The sequence below is a fragment of the Oncorhynchus clarkii genome, chromosome 3 (genome assembly GCF_045791955.1).
Source record: "Oncorhynchus clarkii lewisi isolate Uvic-CL-2024 chromosome 3, UVic_Ocla_1.0, whole genome shotgun sequence".
Taxonomy (NCBI): Eukaryota; Metazoa; Chordata; class Actinopteri; order Salmoniformes; family Salmonidae; genus Oncorhynchus; species Oncorhynchus clarkii.
In genome coordinates, this window is record NC_092149.1 from 5,597,411 (window position 1) to 5,616,397 (window position 18,987).

The 18,987-nt window shown below is 45.6% G+C and overlaps 1 protein-coding gene across 2 annotated transcripts; it reads right to left on the bottom strand.

Annotated features, from left to right (window-relative positions):
* Positions 1-392: 392 nt before the first annotated feature.
* LOC139405657 (neurotrophin receptor associated death domain) lies at positions 393-14,148 on the bottom strand. Of its 2 annotated transcripts, none has more exons than XM_071148073.1 (6): positions 11,537-11,717; positions 4,546-4,678; positions 4,047-4,412; positions 1,394-1,637; positions 1,012-1,154; positions 393-760 (listed from the first exon to the last, which is right to left on the bottom strand). In XM_071148073.1, the coding sequence occupies exons 1-6, from the start codon at positions 11,639-11,641 to the stop codon at positions 438-440; spliced, it is 1,314 nt and encodes a 437-aa protein (XP_071004174.1). In that variant the 5' UTR covers positions 11,642-11,717; the 3' UTR covers positions 393-437. The 2 variants fall into 2 exon arrangements, with proteins under 2 accessions (XP_071004174.1, XP_071004175.1); XM_071148074.1 differs by lacking the exon at positions 11,537-11,717 and adding an exon at positions 14,041-14,148 and having other exon boundaries at positions 394-760.
* Positions 14,149-18,987: the final 4,839 nt, after the last annotated feature.

An 18,987-nucleotide genomic window follows, 5' to 3' on the forward strand; every position in this document is an offset into this window, starting at 1 on the left:
TTCCAATAGAGGATGACCCAGCTCAACGAGCCAGCAACAACACTTCCACTGTCCTCTTCAGTTCAAATGTCTGAGGCATTATGGGTCAGGAGTACCTCCCCTGGCATGCCATGCCCTCCCACTGGGCGAGAAGGAGGGCTGTTTGCTCCATCCATCCTCTCCTATGTCCACAAGGCTCGTATTCATTAGTACACGCCGCAGCAGTATGTTTCGCAACGGAAAACAAACATTTCTTATTGGTTCAAGTTCAGGTCGTCACTCCCTGATTCAGTCCGTTTTCTTGCGTTTGATTCCTAATGAATGCCACCCAGTCTTATCAGGCTCATGAGGAAGGCTCTGTGGCACCCTACATAGTGCACTACTTTTGACCTTTAGCTTACCAGTAGTGCACTATATAGGGAATAGGGTGCCATTTGGGACTAAACATGGCTCCTTCCTCAGACCACAGACACCCCCTGGGCAGGGCAGGTGAGGGCGGCAGCTACGTCGGGCCTCTCGATGCGGGCCAGCGCCGAGCACAGAAGCCCCAGAGTGGAGCCCTCCTGCTGAGCCCAGTTGGAAAGGAGGGTGTGTACAGGGGCCTCGCCGTGCCCAAACAGGTCCATCTGCTCGGGCTCGTAGCCCAGCGCGGCCCCCAGGGTCCTCCAGGAGCCTCTGCGGCTCCCGCTCCCCTCCTGGAGCAGACGCTCCACCTCCTCCTGTCTGTGGGGGGGCAGGTTGATGTACAGACGGCCGTCCTGCTTACTGTCCCTCTTACTACCTGGGGGTAGAATACACAACAGACACAGATCGTCACAAGTCCATTCAACAGTTATAATAGATGAGAATAGCCAATAAGAAAAGACGTCTGTAAGTTGTTCTGGATAAGAGTGTCTGATAAATGCTAAATGTGCTCTACATTGAGAGAGATGAGAACATGTATTTAACTTGGGCTTCTGTTCTCACTCCAGTAACAGTGTAGTGCAGTGAGGTTAATTGTGGCGTAGTCGTGAGATGGCTGTTGGTTGTTACCTTTACTTGGTTGGCCATCCTGCAGGCTGTGTGAGTCCAGGAACACGCCGCTGTCACTGTGGAGTTTTTCTCCTTCAGGACACGTCCCCAGCTCTGCAGCGCGGGCTTTACCCAACGCCTGCTTCTGCTTATACGACGTCCAGCTGACGAGACATGGGAGGAAACACTTCTACACTCTTTACTAAACATAACAACAGGATCATTTTTATCACAACCTATAACGGAAATACACGACGGCAATCGAAAGGTTTGCAAACAATTCTCCACCCCCGTTATGCATTTAACAACTCCCTCCAGCCAATGCTCACACTAATGCAATGCTTCAAGTGTGGAGAATCAGGATGTAGCCAATGAGACGGCAGCGTGTCTCCTGTCAACTCACCACTTGTAGGCGACGTAGAGCAGCAGGCCCAGCACCACAGCAGCCAGAACAGATACGTAGACCAGGATGTGGTTGCTGCTCCCATCATCCTGAGGGGTGAACCCGGGGGCCCTGGGGGCTGCTCCTCCTCCAGGGGCAGGGCTGGCCTCCTCTCCATCATTCACCAACCCTAACCCAGGCAGGCGAGGAGCGGCCAGAGGGCCGTCAGACTCAGGGGGACGAGACAGGATGTGGAGCTTCTTATCTGTTGGTTGGAGAGAGATGGGAGACTGTTGATTAGAGAACCACTGAACCATGAAGGAAACACTAAGGATAGAAGGGGGCCACTTGACATATCTGCCCTGTCCTTATCCCTGTCTCAACATATCTGCCCTGTCCTTATCCCCGTCTCAACATATCTGCCCTGTCCTTATCCCCGTCTCAACATATCTGCCCTGTCCTTATCCCCGTCTCAACATATCTGCCCTGTCCTTATCCCCGTCTCAACATATCTGCCCTGTCCTTATCCCCGTCTCAACATATCTGCCCTGTCCTTATCCCCGTCTCAACATATCTGCCCTGTCCTTATCCCCGTCTCAACATATCTGCCCTGTCCTTATCCCCGTCTCAACATATCTGCCCTGCCTTATCCCCGTCTCAACATATCTGCCCTGTCCTTATCCCCGTCTCAACATATCTGCCCTGTCCTTATCCCCGTCTCAACATATCTGCCCTGTCCTTATCCCCGTCTCAACATATCTGCCCTGTCCTTATCCCCGTCTCAACATATCTGCCCTGTCCTTATCCCCGTCTCAACATATCTGCCCTGTCCTTATCCCCGTCTCAACATATCTGCCCTGTCCTTATCCCGTCTCAACATATCTGCCCCGTCCTTATCCCCGTCTCAACATATCTGCCCCGTCCTTATCCCCATCTCAACATATCTGCCCCGTCCTTATCCCCGTCTCAACATATCTGCCCTGTCCTTATCCCCGTCTCAACATATCTGCCCCGTCCTTATCCCCGTCTCAACATATCTGCCCCGTCCTTATCCCCGTCTCAACATATCTGCCCCGTCCTTATCCCCGTCTCAACATATCTGCCCTGTCCTTATCCCCGTCTCAACATATCTGCCCTGTCCTTATCCCCGTCTCAACATATCTGCCCTGTCCTTATCCCCGTCTCAACATATCTGCCCTGTCCTTATCCCCGTCTCAACATATCTGCCCTGTCCTTATCCCCGTCTCAACATATCTGCCCTGTCCTTATCCCAGTCTCAACATCAAATCAAGGGCCTTGACACATCTACCATTGGCACAATGTTTTTTTTGTAATAAGTCAATGACTGTGTAAAGAATGTGAGGGCTTTCATACCTACAGTTGAAGCAAACACAGTCACAAACAGTGAACATATTTGATAACACTACCAGCTATCTGAATAATGATCTTGTTGCCAAATTTAATCCAGCAGCAGTAGTCTGTGAGGGCCTGTCAGCTCCCAGCCCCCTCTGACCCAGTCAGCTACCAGCCCCCCCGACCCAGTCAGCTACCATCCCCTGACTCAGTCAACCCCCCCTCCTCTTTACCCCTTTCTACAGCCCCTGACTCAGTCACCCCCCCCCCCCCAAACCCCTCCTTACTCCTTCTACAGCCCCTGACTCAGTCACCCCCCCCAAACCCCTCCTTACTCCTTCTACAGCCCCTGACTCAGTCACCCCCAAACCCTTCCTTACTCCTTCTACAGCCCATGACTCAGTCACCCCCAAACCCCTCCTTACTCCTTCTACAGCCCCTGACTCAGTCCCCCCCCCCCCCCCCCCCCCCCCAAACCCCTCCTTACTCCTTCTACAGCCGGCCCATTTTAGGATCAAACACGACTGGGGACTCCCCTGACCTCTATCTACAGTGTCAGATGGGGTGACCTGTGTGTTCAGATGACCAGACTCCTGGGGAGATCCAGGCCACTAGACCAAGGCTTGGTCATTTGGAGCCGGTGAGGGGTTACCATGTTGGGGTCACCAATGTGCCAAGGCCCTGGGGTCTGGTGTGGGGGTAGTTAGATTGTCAGGCCCTTTTTAAGAGCTGTCGGCTCCGAGCCATTTGACTGCAGCACTTAAGAGTGTTTTCTCTCTGTTGGACTGTGCTCATGTTTCCTCAAGTGTTACTAAGTGTTCAGATTAGGTGTGGGTACAGGTGTTGGCCACATGTGTTCTCTCTCTCTCTGTCTCTCTGTCTCTGTCTCTGTCTCTGTCTCTGTCTCTCTCTCTCTCTCTCTCTCTCTCTCTCTCTCTCTCTCTCTCTCTCTCTCTCTCTCTCTCTCTCTCTCTCTCTCTCTCTCTCTCTCTCTCTCTCTCTCTCTCTGGGGCTTTATTGGCATGGGAAACATACTTTTGTATATATAGTGTCTGTGGACACCCCTTCAAATGAGTGGATTCAGCTATTTCAGCCACACCCGTTGCTGACAACTGTATCGAGCACACAGCAATGCAATGCAATCTCCATAGACAAAAATTGGCAGTAGAATGGCCTTATTGAAGAACTCAGTGACTTTCAACGTGGCACCATCATAGGATTCCATCTTTCCAATAAGTCAGTTTGTCAAATGTCTGCCCTGCTAGAGCTGCCCCGGTCAACTTTAAGTCCATACGCACACACCATACACACAGAGACTCACCCATGCAGAGGGTGTCAGAGTTGAGCTGGCAGGCTCTGATCTCCACCTCAGTGTCAGAGCACTGAGAGCAGGCCTGGCAGGGCTTGATATCACTCTTCTCCTCTGAGAACGTTCCTGGGCGACATGGTTGGCACTGGGTGTTCCCCTGGGCACCACACAGCCTCACCACCCCCTCGCCCCGTCCACACATGGTGCAGGCGGCACACAGCCCTGCCACACTCTTCCCATCCCGCCAAAGGTAGAAGTGCTGGTCACAGTCACAGTGGGTATCCTGGGTGGCGCTGCAGGAGGTCAGCTCTGGGATGCCAGCCGGGCAGCGGGCACAGGGGAGGCACGGGGAGAGACCGTCTGATGGGGAGAATGTTCCTAGAACATACAAGGTATAGGTGATTTGAATGTATCTCACAGTGTTATCAGTATGTGTTGTACTATAGCTGTAGGTCTACTGGGGGAATGGTATAAACAACAGCATCTAAACCCTATTGCCTCCATGACTCACCCTCAGGGCAAGGCTGGCACTTGGTGTCCTCCATCCCACACTCTACCTCCACCCCATGGCCTGGAGGACACGGGCTACAGCACTCCCCTGACTGGCTGAACTGCCCACTGACACAGGCATCTCCCAGGGCAACCTGGAAGGAGAAACAAAACAGTTAGCTTAGCATCAATGATCAGATAGATATAGTGATGTATTTATCTGCAGATGCCAGTGACGAGGGAACTCTTTTATAGATCAAACTGATGAGTGCTAAGTGGTTGACAAGCCAACACATAGACATGTTCAAGACTATGATGGAAACTATGGTGACAAGCCAACACATAGATATGTTCAAGACTATGATGGAAACTATGGTGACAAGCCAACACATAGATTGCTCAAGACTAGGATGGAAACTATGGTGACAACACATAGACATGTTCAAGACTATGATGGAAACTATGGTGACAAGCCAACACATAGACATGTTCAAGATTATGATGGAAACTATGGTGACAAGCTATGTTTGGAGGAGTAAGAGCACAAGCGTCTCTCTCGGCTGGTCTCAGTCAAGGCCAGTCCAGTTCCACCAACCAAAGACTCAAAAATAAGACCTCAATGTTTGTGTAGAAATCAGGAAATCAATTACACACACCCCTTTTCCTGCCTCGACATCAGATGGAAAGAATGGGGAGAAGGTGGGCGTATTGAAAATAGTCTTTTTTTATATTTTGATCTGGCTCTGTTTTCAGAGTGCTGAGCGCTTATCTGCCCCGGCCGGGTAATGGAGGGGCCAGACTGAGGCCCAGATGGCACCCTATTCCCTATATAGGGCTCTACATTGGACCAGGGTCTATAGGGCTCGCCGGGCTCTGCTCAAAAGTAGTGCACTCTATAGGGAATAGGGTGCCTTTTGGGAGGCAGCCCCAGTGTGTGTTAAACATGAGGGATACATCAGACATTCCTAAGGGCTTATAGAGCCCAGTGCAGCCTAGCAGGAGGGACTGTCTTTAATCAGACTGGCTATAATCAGACTGGCTTTTAATTAGACTGGCTATAATCAGACTGGCTTTAAATCAGACTGGCTATATATAATCAGACTGGCTATAATCAGACTGGCTATATATAATCAGACTGGCTATAATCAGACTGGCTATAATCAGACTGGCTTTAAATTAGACTGGCTTTAAATCAGACTGGCTTTCAATTAGACTGGCTTTAAATCAGACTGGCTTTCAATTAGACTGGCTTTAAATCAGACTGGCTATAATCAGACTGGCTTTAATCCCATGGAAAGAATAAAACAAAGGAGAAGGAAAACACTGAGACATGAGGAAGAAGGAAGGAGTAGAAAGGGCTTCCTCCCTCCCACATTGACACATTCCACATGGGTGTGAATGACATTATAGTCACAATGTGTGTGTGTGTGTGTCTCTTGTCCTCAGACACAGTGAGGGGTGGGAGGAAGGGAGGGAGGGTGAGGAGGAGGGGAGACCGTTGTAGCCCCAGGCGGGTGTGTCAGTTAGCCCCCGCAGCCCAGCATGTGTGTCTATTTTGAGGGGGCCTTTGATGTCCCCCCCCCCCCCAGCCCTGCAGGTGTGTGTGTGTGTGTGTGTCGCTCCCTCCCGACTGCCCCTCACTATGTCTAAGAACGAGATTTACACACACACACACACACACACGCACACACTACCCCCCCCCCATCAAGGCCCTCCTCTAAGGCAGTCAGGCATCTGAAACATGCCCATGTTGAGGGCTGATTGACCCACTAGCCATTATCCCTGGAGCCTGAGGGTAGACAGGAACTAACAGATGTCTAACAACTAACCTCCTGCTAACAGCTAAACAACCCTCTGATTTCTCCCCGACTCACTCCCAAATGGCACCCTATTCCCTTTATAGTACACACTTTTAACGAGGGCCAATAGGGTTCTGGTCAAAAGTAGTGCACTACGTAGGGAATAGGGTGCCATTTGGGAGAAACCGCTGTCTCCGATGTCTGCTCCAAGAAGCAGCTTGTGTCAACATGTGGAGCCTCCAACGAGCCCAACACACACAGGAACCAACGCACACACACACCATGCCAGTGGTCAGATGATGTGGATGCTACGCTACAGGACTGTTTTGCTAGCACAGACTGGAATATGTTCCGCGATTCATCCAATGGCATTGAGGAGTACACCACCTCAGTTACCGGCCTCATTAATAAGTGCATCTGCGACGTCGTCCCCACAGTGACCGTACGTACATATCCCAACCAGAAGCCATGGATTACAGGCAACATCTGCACCTAGCTAAAGGCTAAAGCTGCCACTTTCAATAAGAAGGACACTAATCCGGACGCTTATAAAAAATCCCGCTATTCCCTCAGACGAACCATCAAACAGGCAAAGTGTCAATACAAGACAAAGATTGAATACTACACTGGCTCTGGTGCTCGTCGGATGTGGCAGGGCATATACAAACTATTATAGACTACAAAGGGAAACACAGTCATGAGCTGCCCAGTGACGCGAGCCTACCAGATGAGCTAAATGCCTTTTATGCTCGCTTCGAGGCAAGCAACACTTAAGCATGCATGAGAGCACCAGCTGTTCCAGACGACTGTTTGATCACGTTCTCCGTAGTCGATGTGAGCAAGAACTTTAAACAGATCAACATTCATAAGGCCGCAGGACCAGAAAGATTACCAGGATGTGTACTCAGAGCATGTGCGGACCAAATGTGCAAATTACCTCAACTAACTTGTACCCCTGCACATTGACTCCCTGTATATAGCCTCATTATTGTTATTTTATTGTGCTACTTTTAATTTAATAAAACATTTTTACTTTAGTTTATTTAGTAAATATAACACTATTTTTAAGGGCTTGTAAGTAAGAATTCACTGTTGTATTTGGCCAATATGACAAATAACATTTAATTTAATTTGATCATTCCAGTCACAAAACTGCACCGAAACAATTCCACCACTAGAAAGAGAACAACTTTGAAGGGAAAGGAGGGTACGTTTCATTCCAAGAACAACAGCACAACTTTGAAGGGAAAGGAGGGTACGTTTCATTCCAAGAACAACAGCACAACTTTGAAGGAAAGGAGGGTACGTTTCATTCCAAGAACAACAGCACAACTTTGAAGGAAAGGAGGGTACGTTTCATTCCAAGAACAACAGCACAACTTTGAAGGAAAGGAGGGTACGTTTCATTCCAAGAACAACAGCACAACTTTGAAGGAAAGGAGGGTATGTTTCATTCCAAGAACAACATCACAACTTTGAAGGAAAGGAGGGTACGTTTCATTCCAAGAACAACAGCACAACTTTGAAGGAAAGGAGGGTACGTTTCATTCCAAGAACAACAGCACAACTTTGAAGGAAAGGAGGGTATGTTTCATTCCAAGAACAACAGCACAACTTTGAAGGAAAGGAGGGTACGTTTCATTCCAAGAACAACATCACAGCTTTGAAGGGAAGGAGGGCACATTTCATGCCAAGAAAAACAGCACAGAGGTTTTATTGCACCATTATTTGAGGAGCCAGACAACATGTGAACCTCAGCTAGCACAGATCTGCAGTATCAGGGTGATGGGAGCTCAGTTTCAACAGGTATTCATCTCAGCGATCACATGCGCTTCTACAGTGAGCTGTGGTTGTCTTATCACTGTGATATGTGGTTGTTCTACCTACCTTAGTTGAATGCACTGTCGGTTAATCACTCTGGATTAGAGTGTCTGCTAAATAACCACTGACTGTAAATCACTCTGGATTAGAGTGTCTGCTAAATAACCACTGACTGTAAATCACTCTGGATTAGAGTCTCTGCTAAATAACGACGGACTGTAAATCACTCTGGATTAGAGTGTCTGCTAAATAACTACTGACTGTAAATCACTCTGGATTAGAGTCTCTGCTAAATAACTACTGACTGTAAATCACTCTAGATTAGAGTCTCTGCTAAATAACTACTGACTGTAAATCACTCTGGATTAGAGTGTCTGCTAAATAACTACTGACTGTAAATCACTCTGGATTAGAGTCTGCTAAATAACTACTGACTGTAAATCACTCTGGATTAGAGTGTCTGCTAAATAACTACTGACTGTAAATCACTCTGGATTAGAGTGTCTGCTAAATGACAGAAAATGTACATGTGAGAATGGCCCATCACAGTGAGTTGTGTGAGAAGAGCTTGGCCAATGGCTTGTAGTCTCTTTCAACGGCCGTGTATTTAGCTTGTGTCCCAAATACACCCTATTCCCTACTTGGTGCACTTGTTTAGATCAGAGTCCTATAGGGTTCCATTTGGAATGCACAAGCATTGTTGTGAACCAGGCTTCCCGGGGAAGTTCCATGGCAGAAATCAGCTAAAGAGGGGTCAGAACCCGGAATCAGTGACACCTCACAACATGTCAAACCAATCCAATGACCTGCTTGGGCGGAGCTCCAAAAGGTGCTCACCAGATTAGTGCCGTAGGAGCAACAGTGAGGACGACAACAGTTCAACAAAACAAGCACTGGTGACAAAAGAATGTTTACAGCACGCTGGATTTCACAACATTTTAGAATGTTTACAGCATGCTGGTTTTCACAACATTTTAGAATGTTTACAGCACACTGGTTTTACAGCATTTTAGAATGTTTACAGCACGCTGGTTTTCACAGCATTTTAGAATGTTTACAGCACACTGGTTTTACAGCATTTTAGTTTACAGCACGCTGTTTTACAGCATTTTAGAATGTTTACAGCACGCTGGTTTTCACAACATTTTAGAATGTTTACAGCACGCTGGTTTTCACAACATTTTAGAATGTTTACAGCACACTGGTTTTACAGCATTTTAGAATGTTTACAGCACGCTGGTTTTCACAGCATTTTAGAATGTTTACAGCACGCTGGTTTTCACAACATTTTAGAATGTTTACAGCACGCTGGTTTTCACAACATTTTAGAATGTTTACAGCACGCTGGTTTTCACAACATTTTAGAATGTTTACAGCACGCTGGTTTTCACAACATTTTAGAATGTTTACAGCACGCTGGTTTTCACAACATTTTAGAATGTTTACAGCACGCTGGTTTTCACAACATTTTAGAATGTTTACAGCACGCTGGTTTTCACAACATTTTAGAATGTTTACAGCACGCTGGTTTTCACAACATTTTAGAATGTTTACAGCACGCTGGTTTTCACAACATTTTAGAATGTTTACAGCACGCTGGTTTTCACAACATTTTAGAATGTTTACAGCACGCTGGTTTTCACAACATTTTAGAATGTTTACAGCACGCTGGTTTTCACAACATTTTAGAATGTTTACAGCACGCTGGTTTCACAGCATTTTAGAATGTTTACAGCACGCTGGTTTCACAGCATTTTAGAATGTTTACAGCACGCTGGTTTTCACAACATTTTAGAATGTTTACAGCACGCTGGTTTCACAGCATTTTAGAATGTTTACAGCACGCTGGTTTTCACAACATTTTAGAATGTTTACAGCACGCTGGTCTTCACAACATCTTGAATATTACCTGTAATGTTCACCTCCTGTAGCCTAACTGTCATCTAAAACAAATGTCATCCTGCACCTAAATTACAAGGCTTGGATTTGCACCTAAATTACAAGGCTTGGATTTGCGCCTAAATTACAAGGCTTTGATTTGCACCTAAATAACAAGGCTTGGATTTGCACCTAAATTACAAGGCTTGGATTTGCACCTAAATTACAAGGCTTGGATTTGCACCTAAATTACAAGGCTTGGATTTGCACCTAAATTACAAAGCTTGGATTTGCACCTAAATTACAAGGCTTGGATTTGCACTAAACTATTTTATATTTCAGCACTTAAAAGGCATGTACAAAATCTGGTGTACATTGTCTACTGGTATCATTTTAAACTGGGAACGTACAGCACCTTCACAAAGGATTCACACCCCATGACTTTTTTCACATTTTGTTGTTTTACAGCCTGAATTTAAAATGGATTGGATTCAGATTTTGTGTAAGTCGCCTAAACAAAAGGCCCCATAATGTCTTGAGTCATTAAGTATTCAACCCCTTTGTTATGGCAAGCCTAAATAAGTTCAGAAGTAAACATTTGCTTAACAAGTCACATAATAAGTAGAATGGACTCACTCTGTGTGCAATAATAGTGTTTAACATGATTTTTGATTGACTACCTCATCTCTGTACCCCACACATACAATTACTCATCCACTGAATTATAAATATTTTGTGGCAGCGATGCTGTCTGGTAGTGTCTCCAACTGCTGCTTCATCATGCTGTTGACCAGAAACTGGCAACCGCACACACACACGCGCACAACACACTACACACACACACACGCACACACACACACACTACACACACACTACACACACACACACACACACACGCACACACACACACTACACACACACACACACACACACACACACACACGAGAAAGTCCAGACAGGGTCCACTCCAGCTCTACTTTGCTCTGCAGAGCCAGACCCATTGGCATTTCCTCTTGTGCTGACCAAATATAGAGTTAAATATTCCCCTCCGTGCACCAGTTCATGGGGTGGAGTGTGTGTGTGTGCGCGTGTGTGCGCGTGTGTAGTGTGTGTGTGTGTATAAACATCCACCCTGCCCAGGGCTTAATGACCACAGTAATCAGGACTGGGACTAACAGAGCTCTGATTTATGGACCTCAGAGGGAATTTGTGTAAAAGGTCTCCGTACTCGCCTACTGAACAGGAAAAGGCAGTTGAGAAAGTCAACATGAAAAGTGACCCGGATTTGCATATGACATCAGAGTGGAATCTTGTTCCAAAAAAAGTGCTGACTTGTTAGAATTTTGATGAACTATATTAGAATCATTGTGTACTGTGCTGTTATATGCTAGCTTATATAAACCATTTTCAGACTGTTATGGGGTAGCTCAGGACTTGCTTACATACAGAGCCAAGTAGCCTACACAGTCGACACCTCCTTGGCTCAAGGACCATGAGAAAAGAGAACACATAGACCTGATCTGTCTGCACCAGGGCCACTGGCGAGAGTTGAGGGGCCGCAGTTGCTCTCTCCACTTCAGTACTAGAGGACTTGATTCCCTGGTGAGAGGAGACCTCCATGGAGCCCTATCTGCTTTCAAAAGGGGCTATGAACTCCACGGCTGTCACGGTCACTCCGTCAACACACACATAAGCAACACACACACACACACACACACACAAAAGGGTGAATACACACAGAAGCACATGTACACACAGAAGCGCGCAGTCACACACACTCCCTAAAGCCGCCCTTTGGCCTTTTTGCAATGCGATCCCATTTGACATGATATTTGACTCCTTGGCTGCAGCAGCATGGAGTTTCCACGTGAGAGTGATGAGCACATAAAAGGGTGGGGAGCCCCAGGAGGCAGGGCTCTCCCTCCACCCTGACCCTCCCACCCTGGGGACAGCAGCATGGTGTCACCACCTCCACCCTGAGGACAGCAGCGTGGTGTCACCACCTCCACCCTGAGGACAGCAGCGTGGTGTCACCAGCTCCACCCTGAGACGTCCAGCAGAAACAGAAGAACAGGAGATGTAGATAGAGGTCCTGTAGTGCACTATGTAGGGAATAGGGTGCTATTTGGGATGCACATAATTGCCTCCATGACTCATTATCTGGGCAAGTCTGGTCAAAATGTGGACCTATCGGCCCTGGTCAAAAGTAGTGCACAATATAGGGAATAGGTTGCCATTTGGGAGGCAGTGCACTATATACGCAATAGGGTGCCATTTTGGGACAGACACACTAAGGCAGAGGGAAGTGTAGGGAGGGTGGAGCTAGCGCTGCTTGCCTGTCTGATTGGTCCATGATTTTAATCTGCACACTGATTACTGTCATCAGCAGTAGCAGGTCATCTTTAAAAAGTCAACGTTTGGAATCTGGAACTTTTTTTTTGTTAACCATGTTTTGTTCCAGTCAGGGAATATGCTGAGCTTTCCATCTCCTCCTAACAGCATGACAAACTATTGGATACCAATAGCCATGCCACTGTAAGCCTGCTTGTCTGTCTGCAATTTATTATTCAAGTTCTCAAAATGCTGAGTTACTCTCTCAAAGATGTCGCTGTGGGAAAGCAAAGTGGCGGTCGTGAGTTCAAGTGAAAACCAACCAGAAAACTGCTTAGCGTCAACATGGAAATTACATTTACTGTTCTGTTACAAACAGGGTCGCCCTTCTCTCGCCACAGACTGAGAGAAATGATCATTTCTTTGCTCCGGATATCCAGACCGCAGCGATAGTTTTACTCATGACGCATTTCTACCAGGAATTGCCGCAAGGAAGGACTATGGCACTATCTATGAATTGTAATACCGTTTGGTAATGTAACAGAGGACCTTGGACAATCAAACCACTAACATTAGTGGGCCGGTGTGATTCAACGACAAGTATAATGATATTTAATACATTGAGGTTTGAAAAAACATTCATATTAAGCAGAGAAAACTAATTGCTGAAGTTCACCAAAAAAAAAGTTTTTTTTTTAATTTTCAAACAAACCTCTGTGATAGAAACAAAGGTGTGTTTTGGGGAAACAAACCGTTGTTTTCCATTTAAAATGAACGTTTGTTGTTTTTATCCCCTCATTAAACAGATAAATATCTTTCCGGGGTCACATGAATGCAGAGTGAATTAAGATCTGATGGAGTTGTATCTCCAGTGCTTTGATCTTGAAGAAAGGGTTAGGCCCTGGGAACATGACAAGACATGCCGCCTCTCCTCTCCTCTGCAGGCCCTCGGGTCTGTTGGACTTGAAAGGAGATGGAGTGTCAAATTGTCATCTTCTCCAGCTGTGGAAAGGATTATTTTGACACTTTGATCTGTACAAATCAAATCTCTCACTTTAACTACCTGCATTAACGTTTAAATGACACACACTTATAATACAGCCTAAGCCTTATCAATTGGTATGGAAGATAAACTCAGATCAGAAAAGAAAAATAGAGTTTATCTCTGAGTAAAAGCAGGAGAGTTGTAGATAATGACAATATGTCACATTCTGTAGCTATACAGAACATTGTCAATGTAGAGTGAGAAGTTGGCTAGATTACAATGTAACACAACCAAGATGCAAGGCATCTAATCATTGCCAGCTTCCAATTGGCTCATTCACCACCACCCTCCTCCCCCCTGTAACTATTCCCCAGGTCGTTGCAGTAAATGAGAATGTGTTCTCAGTCAAATGACCTGGTAAAATAAGGGTTAAATAAAATAAATTCATGTAATTACAATGTAGCGCGTGCGTAATGCCAACATAGTTTACAATGTAGCCAAAATCATTAACTTTATGCAGATTGGCTAAATAATGAATTCGCCTCATGTTGGACAGTAATGTGCGTTACTATACATTGCACTCTCAGCAGAAAATAACAGGGAGGGAATTGATCTGTTCGTGTATTACTGTACAGTAGCCTATGAGATATATTAGTGAGTTACAGCCTATGTATATCAGGAACAGGAGCGACATGACACTTACATTTACGAACAGAAAAAGTGTGCAGACCCAAAGCGCATCCATGTCACAGTTCTTCGCCGATGGAAAATCCCGTACAATGAGTTGGCTATACCCCTTCAAAAGTCTTTGGGACCGAATAAGGCTTTAATAGCCTACTCCGTGAGACGTAACCCAGGTAAATGCCAAAAAAGCGCACCTAGGTTCCTAAAAACTATTCACAGCTGTCAAGAAATCACTTTGAGAGTAACAAGAACACGACCAAACGAGAGCATGTTTTTTAACTGCATCAAAGTATCCTTACACATACCGCGGAAGAAAAATTGCCTCAGAACTCAACAGCAAGTCCGAGTGCCGCTTCTCTTAAGTGAAATCAACTGCCATGAAAGAAAACGTCAGGAAAACAGTAAAAAATCCTCTTCTTTAGGCTACACACCATCTACTTTTACTGTAGACCGTGTCTTTGTTACATTCCCTACAGTTGAGTCACACTTCAATCTTTGTTGGCATGTTCCTCTTGCAGAGTGTGAGTCTGAAGCGCAGCGTTTTGGCCCCTCGATCTTCAAGCGCTTGGTTCACTTTCGACGCCTTCAGCTCTCTACGGCTGGAGCCCGGGTCCTCGCTTTGTGATTGGCTGATACGCGACGGCAATAAACACATTGAAGTGATATTCAAATGGAGATGAAACTTGATACACTGTAATAAATAAAGGGGATACATTCCGGAAGATGCCTTTAGGGATCTGTTTAAAGAATGGACGTTGGGACTTTGATGTAGCCCGGGCTGTATTTTGCGGTCTTAATTTTTAAACCCCCGGTTATTTCTCCAGGGGGGTTACAGAAATTACTATTTTGTGGCTAATATTCTCCGTCACACTCTTTTTTTATTAACAATAATAACACAAATCATAGCCTATATTTTTTTTGTATATATGTAAATAAGCACATGCTTATAAAATGATATGTTGTATATAAATTATATAGGATAATTAAGATATCAATGTAGAATATTGTAACCTAGCAGTTGTAATACCGGTAAGTAGGTTAAACTATACCGTAATAGACTATTGAAGCACAAACACAGATATTTAGCTTAGTCCTAAATAATGTCAGGGCTATTTAATTAATGTACTATTTGCAAGTCGCTTTGGATAACAGCTTCTGCTAATGACTAAAATATAGATGTAATAGCCCAGACATTATTTAAACAGTTTTCAAATATTCAGGGAAGGTATATGGTATAGCCTCTATATTTTAGGTTTTTGGACCAGCTGCCTCTATACATAACTCATTTCAGGTACTTAATTTTAGTAGCCTAGAAAGTAGTCTCACACAGTAGCCTATTGTTATGTCCCAAATGGCACCCTATTCCCTATATGGTGCCCTGCTCAAATGTAGTGCACTAGATAGGGAATAAGGTGCCATTGGGACATTCCGACAGTAGCCTACCAGAGTTGTAACATATCAGTGACCTCCTCTGTTGATTGTTCTATCCTGGCTGTCTCTTCCTCTTCTGCCTCTCTCTCTCTCCAGCAGCCAGACAGTCTTTGAAGTGGTACTGCTATTGTGTCTGAGAGACGTCTCCATTTGTCCCCCTCTGAAGTCCCAGGACCCCATGCGGTGCCTTCGTAACTATTTACAAGGTGTGTCATTCACCCAATGTTTGTCTTAGAAATCCTTTTGTATAATTTAAAAGATCTAACATGAACTTGAAAAGCTGCTACTTTCTGCATGCCTGGGTCACGCCCATAAAATGGATGACCTCTGATCGTAACTAATAGGCCTATTAAATAGCCCAGACATTATTTAGGCCTAAGCTAAATATCAGTGATTGTCCTTCAACATGCTACTACAGTAGAGCTTAGCCTACATACTGGTTTTACAAGTGCTAGGTTACAATATTATACATTGACATCCTAATTATCCAATATAATGTGTGTACAACATATACTTTTATAAGCATGTACCTACACTATGTATACAAAGTATGTGGACTCTCCTTCAAATTAGTGGCTTCAGATATTTCAGCCACACCCGTTGCTGACAGGTGAATAACATTGAGCACAGGGCCATGTAATCTCCATAAACAAACACTGGGCAGAATAACAGGCGGTGGGCATCCTATGACGGTGCCACATTTGAAAGTCACTGAGCTCTTCAGTAAAGCCATGTAAGTACTGAAGAGCTCAGTGACTTTCAAATGTGGCACCGTCATAGGATGCCCACCTTTCCAACAAGTCAGTTCATCAAATGTCGGCCCTGTTAGAGCTGCCCCAGGCAACTGTTAGTGCTGTTATTCTGCCCTGTTAGAGCTGCCCCAGTCAACTGTAAGTGCTGTTATTCTGCCCTGTTAGAGCTGCCCCAGGCAACTGTAAGTGCTGTTATTCTGCCCTGTTAGAGCTGCCCCAGGCAACTGTAAGTGCTGTTATTCTGCCCTGTTAGAGCTGCCCCAGGCAACTGTTAGTGCTGTTATTCTGCCCTGTTAGAGCTGCCCCAGGCAACTGTAAGTGCTGTTATTCTGCCCTGTTAGAGCTGCCCCAGGCAACTGTAAGTGCTGTTATTCTGCCCTGTTAGAGCTGCCCCAGGCAACTGTAAGTGCTGTTATTCTGCCCTGTTAGAGCTGCCCCAGGCAACTGTAAGTGCTGTTATTCTGCCCTCTTAGAGCTGCCCCAGGCAACTGTAAGTGCTGTTATTCTGCCCTGTTAGAGCTGCCCTGGTGCTGTTATTCTGCCCTGTTAGAGCTGCCCCAGGCAACTGTAAGTACTGTTATTCTGCCCTGTTAGAGCTGCCCCAGGCAACTGTAAGTGCTGTTATTCTGCCCTGTTAGAGCTGCCCCAGGCAACTGTAAGTGCTGTTATTCTGCCCTGTTAGAGCTGCCCCAGGCAACTGTAAGTGCTGTTATTCTGCCCTCTTAGAGCTGCCCCAGGCAACTGTAAGTGCTGTTATTCTGCCCTGTTAGAGCTGCCCTGGTGCTGTTATTCTGCCCTGTTAGAGCTGCCCCAGGTAAGTGCTGTTATTTTAAGTAGTTTTTTTAAACCTTTATCTAACTAGGCAAGTCAGTTAAGAACAAATTCTTATTTTCAATGATGGCCTAGGAACAGTGGGTTAACTGCCTTGTTCAGGGGCAGAACAACAGATTTTTACCTTGTCAGCTCAGGGATTCGATCTTGCAACCTTTCGGTTACTAGTCCAACGCTCTAATCACTAGGCTACCTGCCACCCCAAGTGCTGTTATTGTGAAGTGGAAACGTCTAGGAGCAACAACGGCTCAGGTAGGCCACACAAAACGGTAGGCCACACAAGCTAATAGAACGGGATAGCTGAGCGCTGAAGGACGTAGCGCGTAAAAATCGTCTGTCCTCAGTTGCAACACTCACTACAGAGTTCCAAACTGCCTTTGGAAGCCACATCAGCGCAATAACTGTTCGTCGGGAGCTTCATGAAATGGGTTTCCATGGCCGAGCAGCCGCACACAAGCCTAAGATCACCACGTGCAGTGCCAAACGTCGTCTGGAGTGGTGTAAAGCTCACTGCCATTGGACCCTGGAGCAGTGGAAACACATTACCTGGAGTGATGAATCATGCTTCACCATCTGGCAGTCCGACGGACAAATCTGAGTTTGGCGGATGCCAGGAGAACGCTACCTAACGAATGCATAGTGCCAACTGTAAAGTTTGGTGGAGAAGGAATAAAGATCTGGGGCAATTTTTCATGGTTCGGACTTGGCCCCTTAGTACCAGTGAAGGGAAATCTTAATGCTACAGCATACAATTACATTCTAGAGAATTCTGTGCTTCCAACTTTCTGGCAACAGTTTGGAGAAGGCCCTTTCCAGTTTCAGCATGACAATGCCAACTAGCACAAAGCTTGGTTCATACAGAAATTATTTATTTAGATCGGTGTGGAAGAACTTGACTGGCCTGCACAGAGCCCTGACCTCAACCCCATCGAACACCTTTGGGATGAATTGGAACACAGATTGCGAGCCAGGCCTAATCGCCCAACATCAGCGTCCAACCTCACTGATGCTCTTGTGACTGAATGGAAGTAAGTCCCTGCAGCAATGTTCCAACATCTAGTGGACTGCCTTCCCAGAAGAGTGGAGGCTGTTATAGCAGCAAAGAGGGGAACCAACTCCATATTAATGCCCATGCTTTTGGTCATGTAGTGTATTTACTAAAACTATAGGCTAATATTAGTGTTATTCATGTTAATAAAAAGACTGGCAGGGGAGAATATTAGCCACAAATATAAATATCAGTAACCACTAGGAAAAATAACTATAGGCTTTGAAAGTGACTCGACCACTTGAAGAACTTGGGGCCAAAACGCTGCACATCAGACTCTCACACTGCAAGAGGAACATGTCAACAAAGATTAACAGTGTGACTCAACTGAGGGGAATGTAAACAAACAAACAAACAAATGTTTGGTACGATAAAAACACGACAGTCAATAAAGCAGCTATCAAGTGTTAGTTCAACACAGACCAGTACAACATCAAGTGTTAGTTCAACACAGACCAGTACAACATCAAGTGTTAGTTCAACACAGACCAGTACAACATCAAGTGTTAGTTCAACACAGACCAGTACAACATCAAGTGTTAGTTCAACACAGACCAGTACAACATCAAGTGTTAGTTCAACACAGACCAGTACAACATCAAGTGTTAGTTCAACACAGACCAGTACATCAAGTGTTAGTTCAACACAGACCAGTACAACATCAAGTGTTAGTTCAACACAGACCAGTACAACATCAAGTGTTAGTTCAACACAGACCAGTACAACATCAAGTGTTAGTTCAACACAGACCAGTACAACATCAAGTGTTAGTTCAACACAGACATCAAGTGTTAGTACAACATCAAGTGTTAGTTCAACACAGACCAGTACAACATCAAGTGTTAGTTCAACACAGACCAGTACATCAAGTGTTAGTTCAACACAGACCAGTACATCAAGTGTT